The 16,088-nt window shown below is 32.6% G+C and overlaps 1 protein-coding gene across 1 annotated transcript; it reads left to right on the forward strand.

Annotated features, from left to right (window-relative positions):
- Nucleotides 1–2,065: 2,065 nt before the first annotated feature.
- Nucleotides 2,066–15,682, forward strand: LOC134230388 (uncharacterized; the record flags this gene model as incomplete). Its single annotated transcript, XM_062712187.1, has 20 exons — nt 2,066–2,261; nt 2,640–2,782; nt 3,025–3,230; nt 3,668–3,812; nt 3,941–4,015; nt 5,511–5,690; nt 6,032–6,148; nt 6,767–6,930; nt 7,202–7,265; nt 7,446–7,601; nt 9,266–9,395; nt 9,495–9,655; nt 9,771–9,857; nt 10,054–10,233; nt 10,355–10,427; nt 10,604–10,762; nt 11,170–11,343; nt 11,652–11,830; nt 12,145–12,322; nt 12,887–15,682. Coding segments are annotated over 20 exons (3,108 nt in total), but the record flags the coding sequence as incomplete, so codon positions are not given.
- Nucleotides 15,683–16,088: the final 406 nt, after the last annotated feature.

Consider the following 16,088-nt stretch of genomic DNA (forward strand, 5'->3'; position numbering starts at 1 on the left):
GAAGTTTTACGTAGAAATATATAGGAAAACTCTTTAAAAATCTTCTTCTCAAGAACCACTGTGCCAGGAAAGATGAAACTTATAGGGAAGCATCCTCAGGTAGTGTAGATTCAGGTTTGTTAAAATCATGACCCCCAGGAGTAGGGCAGGGCCACAATGGCCAATCAAAAATTTTACATAGAAATGAAAAGGAAAATTCTTTAAAAATCTTCTCAAGAATAGCAAAGGAATGAATGATCATATTTATATGGAAGCATCCTCAGGTAGTGTAGATTCAGGTTTGTTCAAATCATGATCCTGGGGGGTAGTGTGGGGCCACAATGGCCGATCAAAGTTTTACATAGAAATATATAGGGAAATTCTTTAAAAATCTTCTTCTCAAGAATAGCAAAGGCATGAATGATCATATTTTTATGGAAGCATCCTCAGGTAGTGGACATTCAATTTTGTTCAAATCTTGACCTCTGTGGGTAGGGCGGGGCCACAACATGGAATCCAAGTTTTACATAGAAACATGTAGAAAAAATTCTTCTTTTCAAGAATAGCAAAGCCATGATTAGTCCTGTTCATATGTAAGCTCTCAGGAAGTGTAGATTCAATTTTGTTCAAGTCACGACTCGTGGGAGTATAGGGCAAGCCACAATGCAAATTCAAATGTAAAGAGCGATAAAGCCACAGAGAGTCAAAAAAATATGCAAGCATCCTAATAGTTAGTGAGAAGATTCAAGTTTGTTCAAATCATACCCTCTCCCTTTTAAGGATTGGTTGGGACCTTTATTGGGTTTAATCTCTTCAATAATAAACTGATTTCTCCTTTTTTTCTAGCCACATTTGCTCAGATGAGCGATGTGGCCCATGGGCCTCTTGTTTAAATTATGATTTACTAATTACTGTATACAGGGAAATGTTCGCCCCCATTTTATTTTCACCCCTTTCGTCCTACCCTAATTTGGGCTAATTTAAAATGGAGCGAAATTAAATAAAACAGTATAATTTCTTGAATAAATATATGAATGGGCGAATTTAAAACGGGGCAAAATTGTCTGCAAGTGTAAAAGGGTGAAAATTAAACGGGGTGAAAATAACCCTGTATACAGTACTTTGTTATACAGTGTATTCTTCTAAAAATGGGCTTGCTTGTCTCTAACCCTTGTATGGCAGTTCTCTACTTCAAATGTAATACATGTACTTCCTAACAGACTTGTAAACTTAGATGGCATTTAATAGAATTTTTTGAGCAATTTTCCAAGACTCCCATTCCTAGATAATTAAAAATGACTGTTACTACATAAGGTCTTTAGAGAAACTTAGCTTTGCTGCTTGCTTTTTCAATGTGAATTTTACCATAAAGAACTTTCAGTATTGTCTTTAAAATTGATTCTCTGTCGACATCAGTCTGGTTCTTTAATGAGAATTGACATTGAAATGAGGAGTGAGGAAACTGGCAGGTTCCAGGTGATTAAATGCCTCTAAAATTGGGATACTTTTTTTTTTACCTTGTTTTCTACAAAATACGTTTTGTGAAGAATGCGTCAGGAAATAATGCATACTTCATGTAATAATAAGTTTTGTTGTAATTTGAGTAGGCAACTAATATAAATCTGATTAAAACTTGCACCTGTTCAATAAAAAGCAATTGCAACACATTTTTATGTTCACCTAGGTTAGAATCAGTATTGGAATTATCTGCGATTCTGTTATAATGCAAAACTATTTACCCAGTAGAAAGAAAACTGGATAAATATGACTTTTTGTCTTCTATACTGAATACTTGAAAGGTGAAAATGGAATTAGAAGTTAAGAAGTGCATGTATCATTGGAGAAAGTATGGAAACAAATCATCTTCATTAGACAAAATTGTTAAACAAAATTATTCTATGCTTTTTTTTAAGGGGGATAACCATCAAACTGTAGGTTAATGTTACATATATTAAAATTAGTTAAAAAAAATTATATCCATTTCTTTGTCCATGGCCAAAAGTCCTCATATAAAAGGTTTTTGAAACAGAAAAAATAAAAAAAAAAATTATAATATCATTGACATGATTATTGTTCATTGTTACAGCATTCTTTGAGACAAAATTTAATTGAATACTCTTACACTTGTAGACATAACAAAGATGAGGAACAGACAGTAGGGATAGACTTGTCCAATTCCTGCTCCTTTAGTAACCTTCATGACAAATGGCAGATGGCCATACAGGGTGAACATGAAAAAGAGGCAGATACAGTGGAAGAACAAAAGCAGCTAGGAATTATGGGTAATACATGTAATATACAATTTTAAAACCTAATGTTACATGTACAATATTTTTCTATCACTGTTCACAGCAGAAAAAAGCAGAGGGATTATGAAATAAACATGGATATTCATGCTGTTTAAATATCAAATTCTCTGTACATTTTATAGAAATTAAGAAGTTGTGGTTAAATTGTCATTAATTAGTTTATCTTAGGTGTTGCTTTGTTTATTGCTTTCAAGCAAGACTCAAAATGCTTGAGCTCATTTATTATTCTTGTATGTTGACCACTGGGGTGTATTAAAACATTAACCATAATTTTTTTTTTTACAGAATATGTGTAGTTATTCTTTAAAAAGTGATTATTATTCTCTTAAATGTGATCATTGTGTTCAATAGGAGGTGTAGTAGGTCTTGAAGAAGAGTATCATAAGGCACTGGCAGAGAATATTGTGAAGGAATTAAATCAGCCAAAATTTAGAAAGGAGGCCTCAATGAGGGGGCGTGCAGCAAGCAGAGACAGTGCCAAGTCAACCAGGAAGGTAACAATTTATTAATCTGTACTCTGCAAATATTATTTTTTTTGGGGGGGGGGGGGGTAATTTAAACTGTTTTATGGTATAAAAACCAACAAAGTCATATCCCCCACAAAATGTGGAATTGGAGTCATAAGGATACCTTATATTTCTTCAACATCAAAAACAAATCCATCTTTATTTTTTCGAAGATAGTATAAAAATATAAATCTTAATCCTTTCATCAGAACAATTCATTCATTCTTCAGCCATTTGATTTGGAGAGTATAAAGTCGACTTCCTCTGTACATGGTGCCATAGCTCACATTCCTGAGAAACTATCACATGTTCCCCCAGAGATGTTCACCGATGTCCCAGAACGAGTGGTGCAACTTGTTCAAGAAATGCTCGACCAAAACCGGGAACCATCTACCTCCAAGAACCAGCCAAAACTCTCCAAAACTTCTTCTTTCAAGTAAGCAAAGGAATTGAAGCTGTTGATTAGCTTTGAAGAGTATCTTGCTTCAACAGTATACAGACCACTGTAATTTGACATTCATTAGCAAAACATTTTGCAAACATGTCAATTGTGAATATTGTAAATTTCAAATTTATTTTTTGCTTCTGTTAATTGCATTTGAAGAAAAGAGATATTTTTGCATGTATATAGATTTATCCCATGTTTACACCTTTATCCCTTGAATGTTCTTTTAAAATCCCAAATTTGTGATGTCATAAAGAGTTTTACGTTAGATTGATGAAGTAAAATAAAGACGATTCCTATTTTTAAAAAAGTGTAAATCAGGGAAGATCTTATGTTTATCAAACACTATTATGCTGGTATTTTATAAGCTTTTGCACTGTCTGTGGCCTTTTCATAAGGAACTATGAAGAATTTTATTTATATTGCAGAAGACAGTCCAGTTCCTCAAAACCTCCCATTCCAGAACCATCACTGGACAACTCTTCTGAAGCAGACAAATCTAACATAGAAAAGAAAGTTGTGCTGAATATATGGGATTTCTCGGGACAGTCTGTTTATTATACAACCCACCAGGTGGGGTTCATTTATTACAGATCAACAAGTAATTATGAATAATCATATGTGTACCTTGTATTCTATATGACAATACTAAATAAAATTTAGACAGAACTGTTTTTCTTAAAAAAAATAATCCTTTTCAGGTGTTTTTGTCCTCCCGTGCTGTGTATGTGATTGTGTTTAATTTATGCCATGATTTACAAACCACCAGACCGGAGGTGAGCTATGTTGCTTCTCTATATTTAAGAGCAATTACCCCCTCCCTTTAATATCCCCCCAAAGCTCTTTTAGGGTTTTTAGCTCTCCTTAGCCAAAGGCTCAAGTGAACTATTCCAATTGAAATCTGTCAGTTTTTGAAAATATTCCAAGAAGATGCAAAATTAACATCTTTAACTTGATTTAGCCTTTTACAAATTTAGTATTAAATTTTGAGAAGATAAAGTTTTCAGTACCCCCTTAACCCCATTTTTTTTAAAACTACATTGTTAAGAAGTTAACATGTGTAGCAATATTATCAACTCATAAAATATGTATGTAGTTGAACATGTGTGTACATGCAGCTCTACTTATTTTTTTTTTTTTTTTTTTTGGTTGCTTATTTTGAGATTTCAAACCTCCATAAAACCTCTTTAAAGTAATCAAGTTATGCACATCAGTAAATAATTATTTGATGATTTATTCAGCACCTAGTTGTTGCATTCTTGTAATCTCTGTTTTTTATTTTCTTTCAAAAAATTGTTTATTAATGACATGTAGACTGCCATTTTTAAATTCAGTCATGGTATTGGGCACAAAATTACATTTACACTTCTGCATAAAGAAAACAAATGCAGAGCAAGTTCTCACTACTTAAAGATAGTAGAATGAAACATTTTCAATTTTCACATTTCCAAAATCTAGCACAATTACAAAGCTAACTTTTAACAGATAAGTAATTTACCACTACATGTATAATGTACTTAATAGAGAGGTTTAGCAAACTAACGTGTACGCGTGCGTGTACGTGTAGCACCAAAAATCTGTGCATTACGTCATCACTTTTGCTTATGATGAATTTCTACACGTATCCGTTTACGAAGGTTACGTGTAGATTGCCAAGTACACGTAAGTCCAAACTTGTAGCTAATAATTCTTGAACTGCAGTTTATTTTTCAAAAAGTGTGCATTCTTCTAAAACCTGAATATTTAATACAAATAACTGAGAAAAAAACTGTATGTCAGTAATTGAAAAATGTTAATTTATAGAGAGTTAAAATCACAACATCTAGATTTTCGAAACAGGCTTTGACCGAATAAAAATGTAAGAAATCTTTACAATCTTTTTCTCATAAGTACATGCATATATTTATGTAAAACGGTGATATACGTATTAAAATCATTGCTTTTTTGGATAAATTTTAATTGTAAACCACTATTTACATTTAAAAACCTACAAGTACAAGTACAGATTATACTTTGCTAAACAAGAAAAAAATGTTAACGTGTATGTGTAATTCTAACTTGTAGTTTACACGTACATGTACACGTACAAGTGAGCTTGCTAAACTTCTCTATTTATTAGCAATGACGGTAAGAAAAGTAAATTTTTTCTTCATTAGTATGTATTAGCAACACCTAAATTTGGTCCTCATAATAAAAAATCCTTTTTTTTTCTTTTTCACAAATAATTTCAGAATGACTAAAATTAATTAATATATTATTTATTGAAATTAGAACTCTGTTGAATCCTGGAGCACTATGGAGTATATGGACTACTGGCTTAGGACTATTTATAGCCACACCTCCCAGAACAGTACCGATACTATCAGTAACAGTAGGATCTCGCCCCCCATCTTAGTGGTGGGGACCCACAGAAACAGTCTCTCAGCTGATGAGGTGGAGCAGAAAAGACTGGTGAGTACTGTAGAAAATATAGCCAGAAGTACAGTAAACACTGTCTAACCTGATGTCTGTGTACCGGTAATCTGTCTCCCTGTGAATGCTGACTTTTATTTTATTCATATTTTACTGTTTTCCCATGTTGTTTACATTGTTCAATGTCATCCTGTCTATTTGGGAAACAAAATTTGTCCTCCAAATCATGTCTGATTAGATGGGCTGCAGTGTAGCAGATAAGATGTTTGAAAACAGAGTGGGGATATTTCAGAGAGACTTGGCTTATTTCAGCTTCTTAGACGTATTATATACATGGTTCATTATCTGTAGTATGTGTATCAGTAAATGTTTAACTGCAGGTTGAGGAGAAATTTGATGAGCTGAGGACCTTTATGATGGACAAACCCTACACCAGACATTTGATTACACCATTTATAGCCATAGAAAATGACATGAAGGATGGGGAAGACCCTCAGGTATATAATACATTAATCAGCAAATCAGTTAATTGTTAATTAATACAATAAGAACCCTGTAATAAATTAGTACTTTGTATTTTTATAATTGTATAATGTAAAGAAGCACTTTTATGGTTCACTTTCACTATAAGCAGAGGATATTTCTGTCCTGGAATTCTTTCTGTTTCTCCATCTGTCTACTTTTTTTGCAATGATTTTTTTTCCTAACTTTCTATGACTTAAAGAAACTCGTATCGAATTTTGATGTCAAAGTCTGTCTAGGTAAAAAAACTCATTTGTTGCACAAAATGGTTTCAGGTGATAACTTTTAGTTTTTGAGTTTTTTTAATGGAATTTTTTCATAACCCGATCTGACTTATAGGTAAACCTTATTGATTTTGAAGCAGTGGACAAAAATTTTTAATACCAGTATTGCATAAATTTTCAGGTAAGTTAAGCTCTCTTAGAGCCATAGCAATGAAACTTAGGCAATGGATATCTTTAACTAATATAGAAAGACCCATGTTGATTTCAAGGAAAAAGGTGAAAGACCTTTTTTTTGCCATCTGCATTGTTTAGGTCTTTCTCTCAGCTCTTATGTTCCGTTAATATATGGTTTATTTTTCTTTTTTGAAGATTGGAGAGGTAAGGAAAATGATAAAAGAGGCAGCTAGTGAAGAACCGTACATGGGGGAACAAATGCCAATCCGCTGGCTCAGGTTTGAACAAGAGATTGCTAAACTTGTAGCAGAGGACACCACACATGCTTCCTATGACCAGGTACCCAAACAAATGTTATTGTAAATCACTTTTTATTGATAGCAATATGGGGCAATGTTCGCAAAAATTAAAAAAGGATTCCTTACAATTATAAGGAATAACAACTATTCTTGAAAATTCTTTACAAAGAGTATGGCAATTTTTAATTAACATTATATCTTGATAGCAATACAGGACTTCATTTTCATAACTTTTTATTGTAAAGGAAAGTGATAACAGAATGGTTTATTTTTACACAACTGAAAATGAGATTAAAATCATTTTCTAATAAATATATTGATAATTTCTGAGGAACACAGTAGTTCTACAATTTTGGACAACAACTATTGTGCTGGCAAAGCCCAAAAGTGACAAGGTGGGATGGGGTACCTTTGAAATCTTTCAAAATTGTACACAAACCCTACAAATTATGAATAAGTTATTTCAAATTCACAGATATTTGTAAAGTTCTTAATTGTGTATTTTACTGATGAAATCACTGAATGACCGATTATGACTTTATCAATTAAGTTACTGAGGTTGTATTGTGTTTTAGTGGAGTTTTAGCAAAGATAAATGGAAGACGTTTGAACAGAAAGGAATTCTGGATGATTCATTGGTGGATGATATCTGGAAGAAGGCGACGATGCAGAAAACGGTTCTCCTGGGTCTGATGGAGAAGTTTGATCTTCTCTGTCCAGCATACACACAGGTACGCTGTCCATTAAAACATCTCTCTTCAGAGATTTGTATTCGTATGACAATGCTCTTGTCTCTTATTTCACTATAGTACATGTAATCATAATATTTTAAAGAAAAAAAAAACACATCAATTTTTAACATTAAAAATAATAATACCATATAATCCCTATTAACCGCCCCTACCCTTATAAGCCCCCCCCCCAAGGTCTTTTTAGTTGTGAGGAAATAAGGAACCCTGTAAGTGATTAAAATCGGCTAGACAAAGAAATGAAGAAAGTGAAAATGAAATTTGTCTATTATCCAATTTCTCAGTGGAAAATGAACAATTTAGCATAACTTGGGTGGATTATCTTTTCTTTAAGTAAAGTTAGACATTATTTTAGTTGTTTCTTGTAAAGTCACCAAAAGTGACAAGGTCGTGCGTCGTGCGTTGTGCGTTAACATTTGAACATTTTCAGCTTCTTCTCTGCAACCACTGAACCAATTTCAACCAAATTTGGCACAAAGCATCCTGAACAATTTATGGGGCCAAAAATAAATTAATCAATCTTTAAAAATCTTCTTCTTTACTCCTGGGCATCAAGCAGTCAAACTGTTTGCATGATTGTAATCAGTATATTACAAAATTGTGAAATTCATGAAGGTAGTGAAAATGCATTATTTCTTTGAAAATCTTCTTCTCTGCTCCTGGGTATTAAATAAACTAACTAAGTACATAGTTATGATGAATGACCAAAATTGTGAATTTTTATCAATTCTGGTGTTAGGGTGGGGCTCTATTGATTATATAGTGAAAATACATGTGAAAATCTTCTTCTCTGTGTAAATAAACTAACTAAGTGCCTAGTTATGGTGAGCAAGTGATACCAAAATTGGAATTTTACGTTTGAACATTGATTATATAGTGAAAATACATGAATTCTTTGAAAATCTTCTTCTCTGCTCCTGGGTATTAAATAAACTAACTAAGTGGATAGTTATGATGAGCAAAGAAGGCCTCAACCAAAATTGTGAAAACGGTTCTGGGTTAGGGTGGGGTCTGATTATATAGTGAAAATACAGGAATTCTTTGAAAATCTTCTTCATTGTCCTGGGTATTAAATAAACACACAGTTATGATGAGCAAAAGTGCCTGTACCAAAATTATAATTTTCTCTCAGGGTCAGGGGTTTTGGTGAAATTATATATGAAAATTCATTAAATCTTTAAAAATTTTCTTCCTTCTATTTCACTATATAGTATTTTTAATTAAATTTCATGTTTACTTATATACTGAAAATGAAAATAACACATATCAAGCCAATTTTTAATATGGAAAAAAATATAACATTAATTTTCATTAACTTGATAAAGAACTGATATGAAATATGTATTTTTGTTATGATGAATTAAATTTTATCACTAAAGTTGGCATAATGCCTTTAAAAATTTTATTTTTTGAAGTTAAATTGCAATAAAAGAGCTTTTTGAAATTTTTCAAGTGCCCGGGGCGGTTAATAGGGATTATACGGTATTTGCATATTTTTTCATAAAAAACTAATATGAACTATGTACTAATTTTTGCACCTACTGGTAATTATTCATAAATGGCATTTCTTTTAAAATCAAAGTTGAACTGCCATAAGAGAGAATGATATTTTGATACTGTAATTGATGTTATTTTCCATTGTTTAGGCAAATCAGAGACCCAAGTATTATTTTGTGCCATCAAGGTTGACGAGTGAGAATGATTCAGACAAACGTCTGTATGCCAACAACCCAAGCAATGCTGTGTTCTACATTAACTTTGCTGGTTTTCTACCAGGTATGAAAAAAGACACTGCACTGGGTTTTTAATTTGGTCTTCATTCAGTTTGTGGATTTCAGAGTGCAGCTGTTAACTGTTGAAATTTTCTTCTTTCAGTTGGACTGTTTTATAGAATTGTTACTAGAACAACAAAATGGTGTATAGACAATTCTGGAAAAGAACCCTACAGCTTGTTGAAAACTCTTGCAAGATTTTATTTAGATGAGGAGCATGATTTTGTTATAGAAATGGCTCCTGCAAAATATCACAGAATTAAGGTAACTCTGCTTTTTTCAGAAGTTTTTCTGTAAAATTTAAACTGTAATGTTTGGTCTTGAAATATAATATTGGTTGCTCAGTTTTTGATGTTTCACTATAATTATTTGTTTTTAGATTGTTGTTACCAGGGTCAATGATATGTCTGAAACAAACAATTCAGAAAATGCCAATTTGTCTCCCAAACCAAGTGCTTGTGCCAAAGTAAGTGTTTTCAAAACTTTAGTGTCAGTTTTAAATCTCCTGACTAAATGAATCTTAGTAAATGCTTTTAAAAATTAAATTTATTTTAAAAGATCTGTGTTCATGGAACAAATATTCAAATTTCTCAGTCTCCATAAAAAAGCCTTCACATATGGGTGCCAGTACATTTATCATGGTATGATGTCCTCTTTTTCAGTTAAGAAATTTTCTAGAGAGCAGTCTTCTAGAGCTGAAGGAGAGCTGGATGAAGAGATTGGTCTATTACACGTGTGTGGAATGTCCATGTGGGCGGCCATGTTACCTCCATGGTGATGATATCTGCAAGGAGGAAGAGTGTTTACATTTCTTAAATTTAGACGAGTGCCTAGCAAACAGGGTTTGTGTAGTACTTGTTTTCTTCTACATATAAGACTTCAAGTAACATATATTCATGAGATTCGATTAGATTTCATTTCATTGTGACATAGGCATATACATGTTTATCTACATTATTACAGATTGTTTGTTGTGAGCACAGAAGAGTTAAAACTACATCCATTAAGAAGTGGTTTCCCGAAACTTTATCACCAGGTAAAAAATACCACAAACTACCAAATGAATGCTTCACTTTATTTTACATGCATAAACAAATAATTGAACAAGAACTACAGACTTTAGTGCAATAGTGAGTTACATGAGCATGTCCATTATCTATTGGTAACAGTTCTTCAGATAAGCCTATAAGTCTTGATTCCCTTTGTTTGTAGTTTTTCAAGGTCACATCTTGCCAGCCATTGACCTTGAGGAATCTTATGGAAACATTGAGAAACACAGCCCCGTATTACCGGTGTGGGTCAAAGGTGCTGCTAAGTTACTGAATTCTGGGGAAGAAAATCAGGACTGGCTTGCTCTAGCCAAACATTTAGGTGAGTTTTAGTCAGTGGAAATATACTCTACCAATGCACAACATTTGTAAGAAAAGGATTGTATGGAAATTTCTGACAGTACTAATTTCATAGAAATTTGCAAGGTCAGACAACATTCTGTATTCGACAATATTTTAAACTTTGAAATTTACTGAGTGACCTTTAGTCTATGTCGTATTAGCGAAGATTTCAGAATACATGTAAATCATCTGGATTAGAAAGTTTCACTGTAATATATAAAGAGAAAAGTTCTTTTGTGTTCTTTAATATTTTTTTAAACAGTTTATAATCATGAACAGTTTTCTGTGAACATCAGATTTTTAAAAAATCTTATTAGGGCTTTACATCAATTCCTTACAATACACAATGCTTATGAGATAAACAGAGAAAATTTTCGTACTTTTCAGGTTACAAGGAGGCTCAGATAGAGAAGTTGCTGGAGGACCTTAATCCTGGTCTGGCCTTGTTAACAGACTGGATCATCACCAGTGGTAACACTTCTCTCTCTGTGGACATGCTGATCACTTACCTAGAGAAGATGAACAGAGATGATGTGCTGGAGATCATGGAGAAGGCTAATGGTAAATTCCTACAGATTTATAAAATATTAAGTGTGTTTGATGAGCTTATGAAGTGAGCTGTTTGGTTTAAATGCTCAAACAATGTTGCATGTGAAACCTGCATTCCTTTTTCTTGATCAATAAGACTTTTGCATGTCAATAAGAGCCAGTATGCTTGTTTTATTTTATATATGTGAATGAAATAATTTTTCAAGATGATGGCAGTATCCAAAAATTATTTTTTCCTGGAAGAGTGTAATTTACGTAAATGTACTTTGCAGCTATGAGGAGGTTAATTTTCTGTAATGTATTGTATAATTCCTATACAGACACAGATAAGGATCCACCCCAACTGTTTATCAGTTATCAGTGGGACTCCCAGGACGAGGTCAAGGCCCTCAGAGACAAGATGGAGAGGAGCGGGTTTTCCTGCTGGATGGACATTGGTCAGATGGGAGGTGGAGATTTTCTCAGTGCCAAAATTGACCAGGGTATTCGCAACTGTAAGGTAAGGGAGAGGAAAAATATTTATCTTGCATGTATCATCAAGACATGAAATACCTGAGGTGAATGTATTTTGTTTAATATAGTTTACATTGTATGTAATAGATTCTGATTATTTTGAGTATTTTGGTGAAATAGAGTTTACAATCAGAGAAGTAAGTTAAAGAGTGATAACTTAAATGCATTTAGATCAGTGTTTTGGGTATTATAAGTCATTGTGTTCCATAAACTATCCCTTGATTTTGTTATTTATAGTACTCGTATGTATACTACATATATACATGTAGTTGACACACATTCTTCTTCTTATACTTGTAGGTGGTGCTTGCCTGTATAACGCCAAAATATGTGGTATCCCACCATTGTAACCGTGAGCTGAGTCTGGCTGATCTGCTGAATAAAACCATTATACCTATTATGTTTGAGGAGGTGCCCTGGCCTCCCCCCGGGGGCATGTCCCTCATCTTCTCACAACTTGTTTACATTAACATGAAAGGTAAAATTAAATTTTAACCAATGACATGCTAACATTACTTTTTTATGTATTTGTTCTCATTTGTTTCAAGTTCCTTGAATAATGAAACAACCTATTATAATATGTAATATCTGTTCACATTATCTTACTTTACACATTTTGAGATTTAGATTTTGGGGACACATGGCATTGTTTACAGTAGTGACAATCAAATGATTCAATCAATTTAATGCCGAAAAAATGTTGGTTAAGGAAATTCCAAATAGTAGATTGTCAACTAAGGAAAGTTTAAGGCTATTTTATCAGCTTTCAAATGTGATGATTTTCAAAGAAAATTTCAAATGATGAAAATTTTGTGTGATCATTGAAAATTGTGTTAGGATTAGATCAAAAATTAATTGCTGGTTAGCAATTTGATTGATTGAATTTTTTAATTTTTTTATAAACTCTACAAAACCGAAGCATTGTATTCAATAGCAATTATAATTGCTCTTTCTATACGTTTAAAAGTTCTTTCTATATAATTATGTGCACAATGAAACAATCTATTATTATTCTATATATAAAATACATGTATTTCTGTAGGTGTTGGTGGTCATGGTGGCACAGGTATCCATGCCGACCTGAAGGACAAATACAAGGAGATTGTCCAGAAACTGATGAATTACATTGTCCCAGACCTGACCAAGTATTTTGACACTGAGACTCTGATCAGTAAACAGTTCTCTAATGACAACAGTAGTTTATACAGCGAGACGCACTCTTTACCCATAGTGACGGAATCCACAGTGACTTATGGGGGAATCCCAGAGGGTCGACAACATAATGTGATAAGACAGGACGAGGATTACTTCCCCCCTCCCCCTCATTATCAGGCCAGGGAACAGGTGCCCGTGAACCAGTCCTGTGTGTGTACTATTTTATGATAAAATGTGTGGACAACGATCATATCCCTCATTATTGTGCAAGGAAATGGGTTACTGTTACCCAGTGTGAACTATTTTATGACTGGATGAGGATTTTTTCCAACTCTCTTCACCCTCATTACCAGGCCAAGGAACAAGTTGCTGTAACCCAGTCTTGTGTGTGAACTATTTTATGACTGGATGAGGATTTTCTCCAACTCCCCCTTCCCCCTCATTTTCAGGCCAGGGAACAGGATTTGCTCTCCCTCCCCCTCCCCCTCCTTTCATTATCTGGCCAAAGCTCCAGTTAACCAGACTTGTGTGTGTATTATATTATGATGAAATGACAGGTACATGCATAACCATATAAATTATTTTGTTTGAAACATTAATTTTGTACATACTCATTAAATATGCATATGTTTGTGATCTAAAAACATGTGAAATGTTTGAAATGTTTATTAAACTTAAATCTAAGGCTGCTCTTTAAGACAGCTCTGATAATTGTTTGTATTTATTACAATAATTGGATACAATTTTAAGTATTTACAAAGAGAGTGAATTTTCTCTTGAAGCTCAATATGTATGTCGATTTATTGTAAACCAACATTTATTTAAGTGATAGAAATATTCATGAGTTTTGGATACCTTATACTCACAAATACTTCTTGTCACAAATTATTTATATACGTTTTAACTGCTTTTTTTTTCAGAAAATTTTGTCATTTAGTGAAAAGTTTGATTAAAGTGGATAAAATATTACAAATCTAAAATTTTGCAGTATGTTTCCATTATCATTTTAAGATCTTTTTGCATGGATTACTACATCAGTGTATCTGCTTATAATATATGAATTACATGTATTGTACAACCTGTGTAAGGTGTAAAACCAAGAGAAGTATTGTTATCTGTGATATGAAGTAATGTTTAGTTATTGTTAATACATTCCAAAAATGGTTTGTTACATGTACTCTGCATGCATAAAAACATTGTTTACATACATTACAGTATATTGCACTTGCTGCACATGAAGAAATTTACCAGATATATACAATAATTTGATCTGTTTACCAATTTTCAGAGATATATTTTTACAGAGGGCATTTTATTTTATAACTTGAAATAAATACTGATCATTAATTACTTGTATTGTTAGGTATTTCATAGCACATTATTTTATTTTTTATTACAGGAATTATTTTAACAAATTAATTATGCAGTGACCTTTTTTATTGTTGACTTTTTCATACATTGGAGGTTTTTTTTAGCATGGTTGTAAAATATTTACCTTTTTTATTATTTATAAAATGCCACTTTCATACTAGAATTTTTATATTTTCATTCTTATTCTCACAAAATATTTTAATGCCTTATTTTCTTTTTTGCATACAAGGTTTTAGAGATCTAGTCTTTAAAGGGACTTCATAGATCTGTTTGTTAAAACTTTTTTTTCGTTATAACCTCCCCTCTCATATTTAGGTAAATTCATTTAGTTTTATGTGTGTTTCATGGAAACAGGTTTATTGGTATATGGGCATTTTTATTTTTTGGTACATGTATATGTTAAATCAATGGGCAATTAGCTTAATTAGTCTTATATGATCATTAAATATCATTTGCATTTTTTTTTAATTTAGAACATGCTGCAAGGAAAAGAAATAGTAAATCACTATGAATATTTGATTTTAAAGCATGTTTGTATAAAAGAAGTAACTACAATGAAAAAAGAAATGGCATAATAAAGCTCAATAAAGCAATGAACTGTCTTTAAATAAAGATCAAATATCTTACAAATGTTTTTTACTATACAACTGTTAAAAAGGTTTCAGTCAAAAGTTTAACTTATATTTTTTTGTTTTGTTATTTATTTACTTTTTTTCTTTCAGTGTTGAGTATTTAGCGTGTGCCTTTAGAGAATCTGAGATTATCTGATGCACCTTTTTAGCTCACTTGAGCTTAAAGTTCAAGTGGGCTTTTCTGATCACCCAATATCTGTCATCTATCTGTTCATCTGCCTGCAAGTTTTCGCATTTTCAATTTCTTCTCAAGAAACACTTAGTTTATTTTAACCAAAATTGATACAAAGCATCCTTGGGAGATGGGTAAATCTTCTCAAGAACCACTGGGCCAGTATACAACATACAAAGAAGCAAGGTAGTGTACATTCAAGTTTGTGCATATGATGACCCCCGCAAGGATAGGGTGGAACCACAATGGTTGATCAAAGATGTATAGGGTAATATATAGGGAGAGTATCTGCTGCTGATGAACAGAATGGCCATTTGTGACTCAGGTGAGCTTTGTTACCCATGGGCCTCTCATTTTAGTATACACATTTCATTGTTGATGAATTGTTTTGGTCTCTGTAGTTAGTTAAATAACTGTTATAAATTGTTTGCAACTCTCAAGACTTTGTTAAATGATTTCTACCTATGAACTGTATTATATATCCTGGATTAAAGGATTCATAATATTTTATTGTAGTCCTGTGTTTATTCCCCCACCCACCCACACAAAGCTTTCACTGGTATGCTATATTTCAAGAAATAGGAACGTCAGAGAGTGAAGTCATACACAATTTACTATCCATACCTATTGATAATTTCTCTGGGTATTCTTGATTGAAAGCAGGCATGTAGCATCAGGCATATGTTTTACAGTACAAGCCGTTTAATTTAATACCTGTTTTATATCATAGGCCGTTTTTTATCATAGATATTTAAAACACAAAACCATTTCTTAATAATTCAATGTTAATTTCTTACGTTATTATCATAGGTAAAAGTGTGTACTTCGGTTACTATAATAGAAAATTTTCGTCCGTAATATTTTTTTCACACCTTTTTCACCCTTGAGACAATTAACAAAACAAAAGATAACAC

This window comes from Saccostrea cucullata, unplaced genomic scaffold (genome assembly GCF_032062105.1).
Source record: "Saccostrea cucullata isolate Sc308-1 unplaced genomic scaffold, CSIRO_AGI_Scuc_v1 ctg315, whole genome shotgun sequence".
Lineage (NCBI taxonomy): Eukaryota > Metazoa > Mollusca > Bivalvia > Ostreida > Ostreidae > Saccostrea > Saccostrea cuccullata.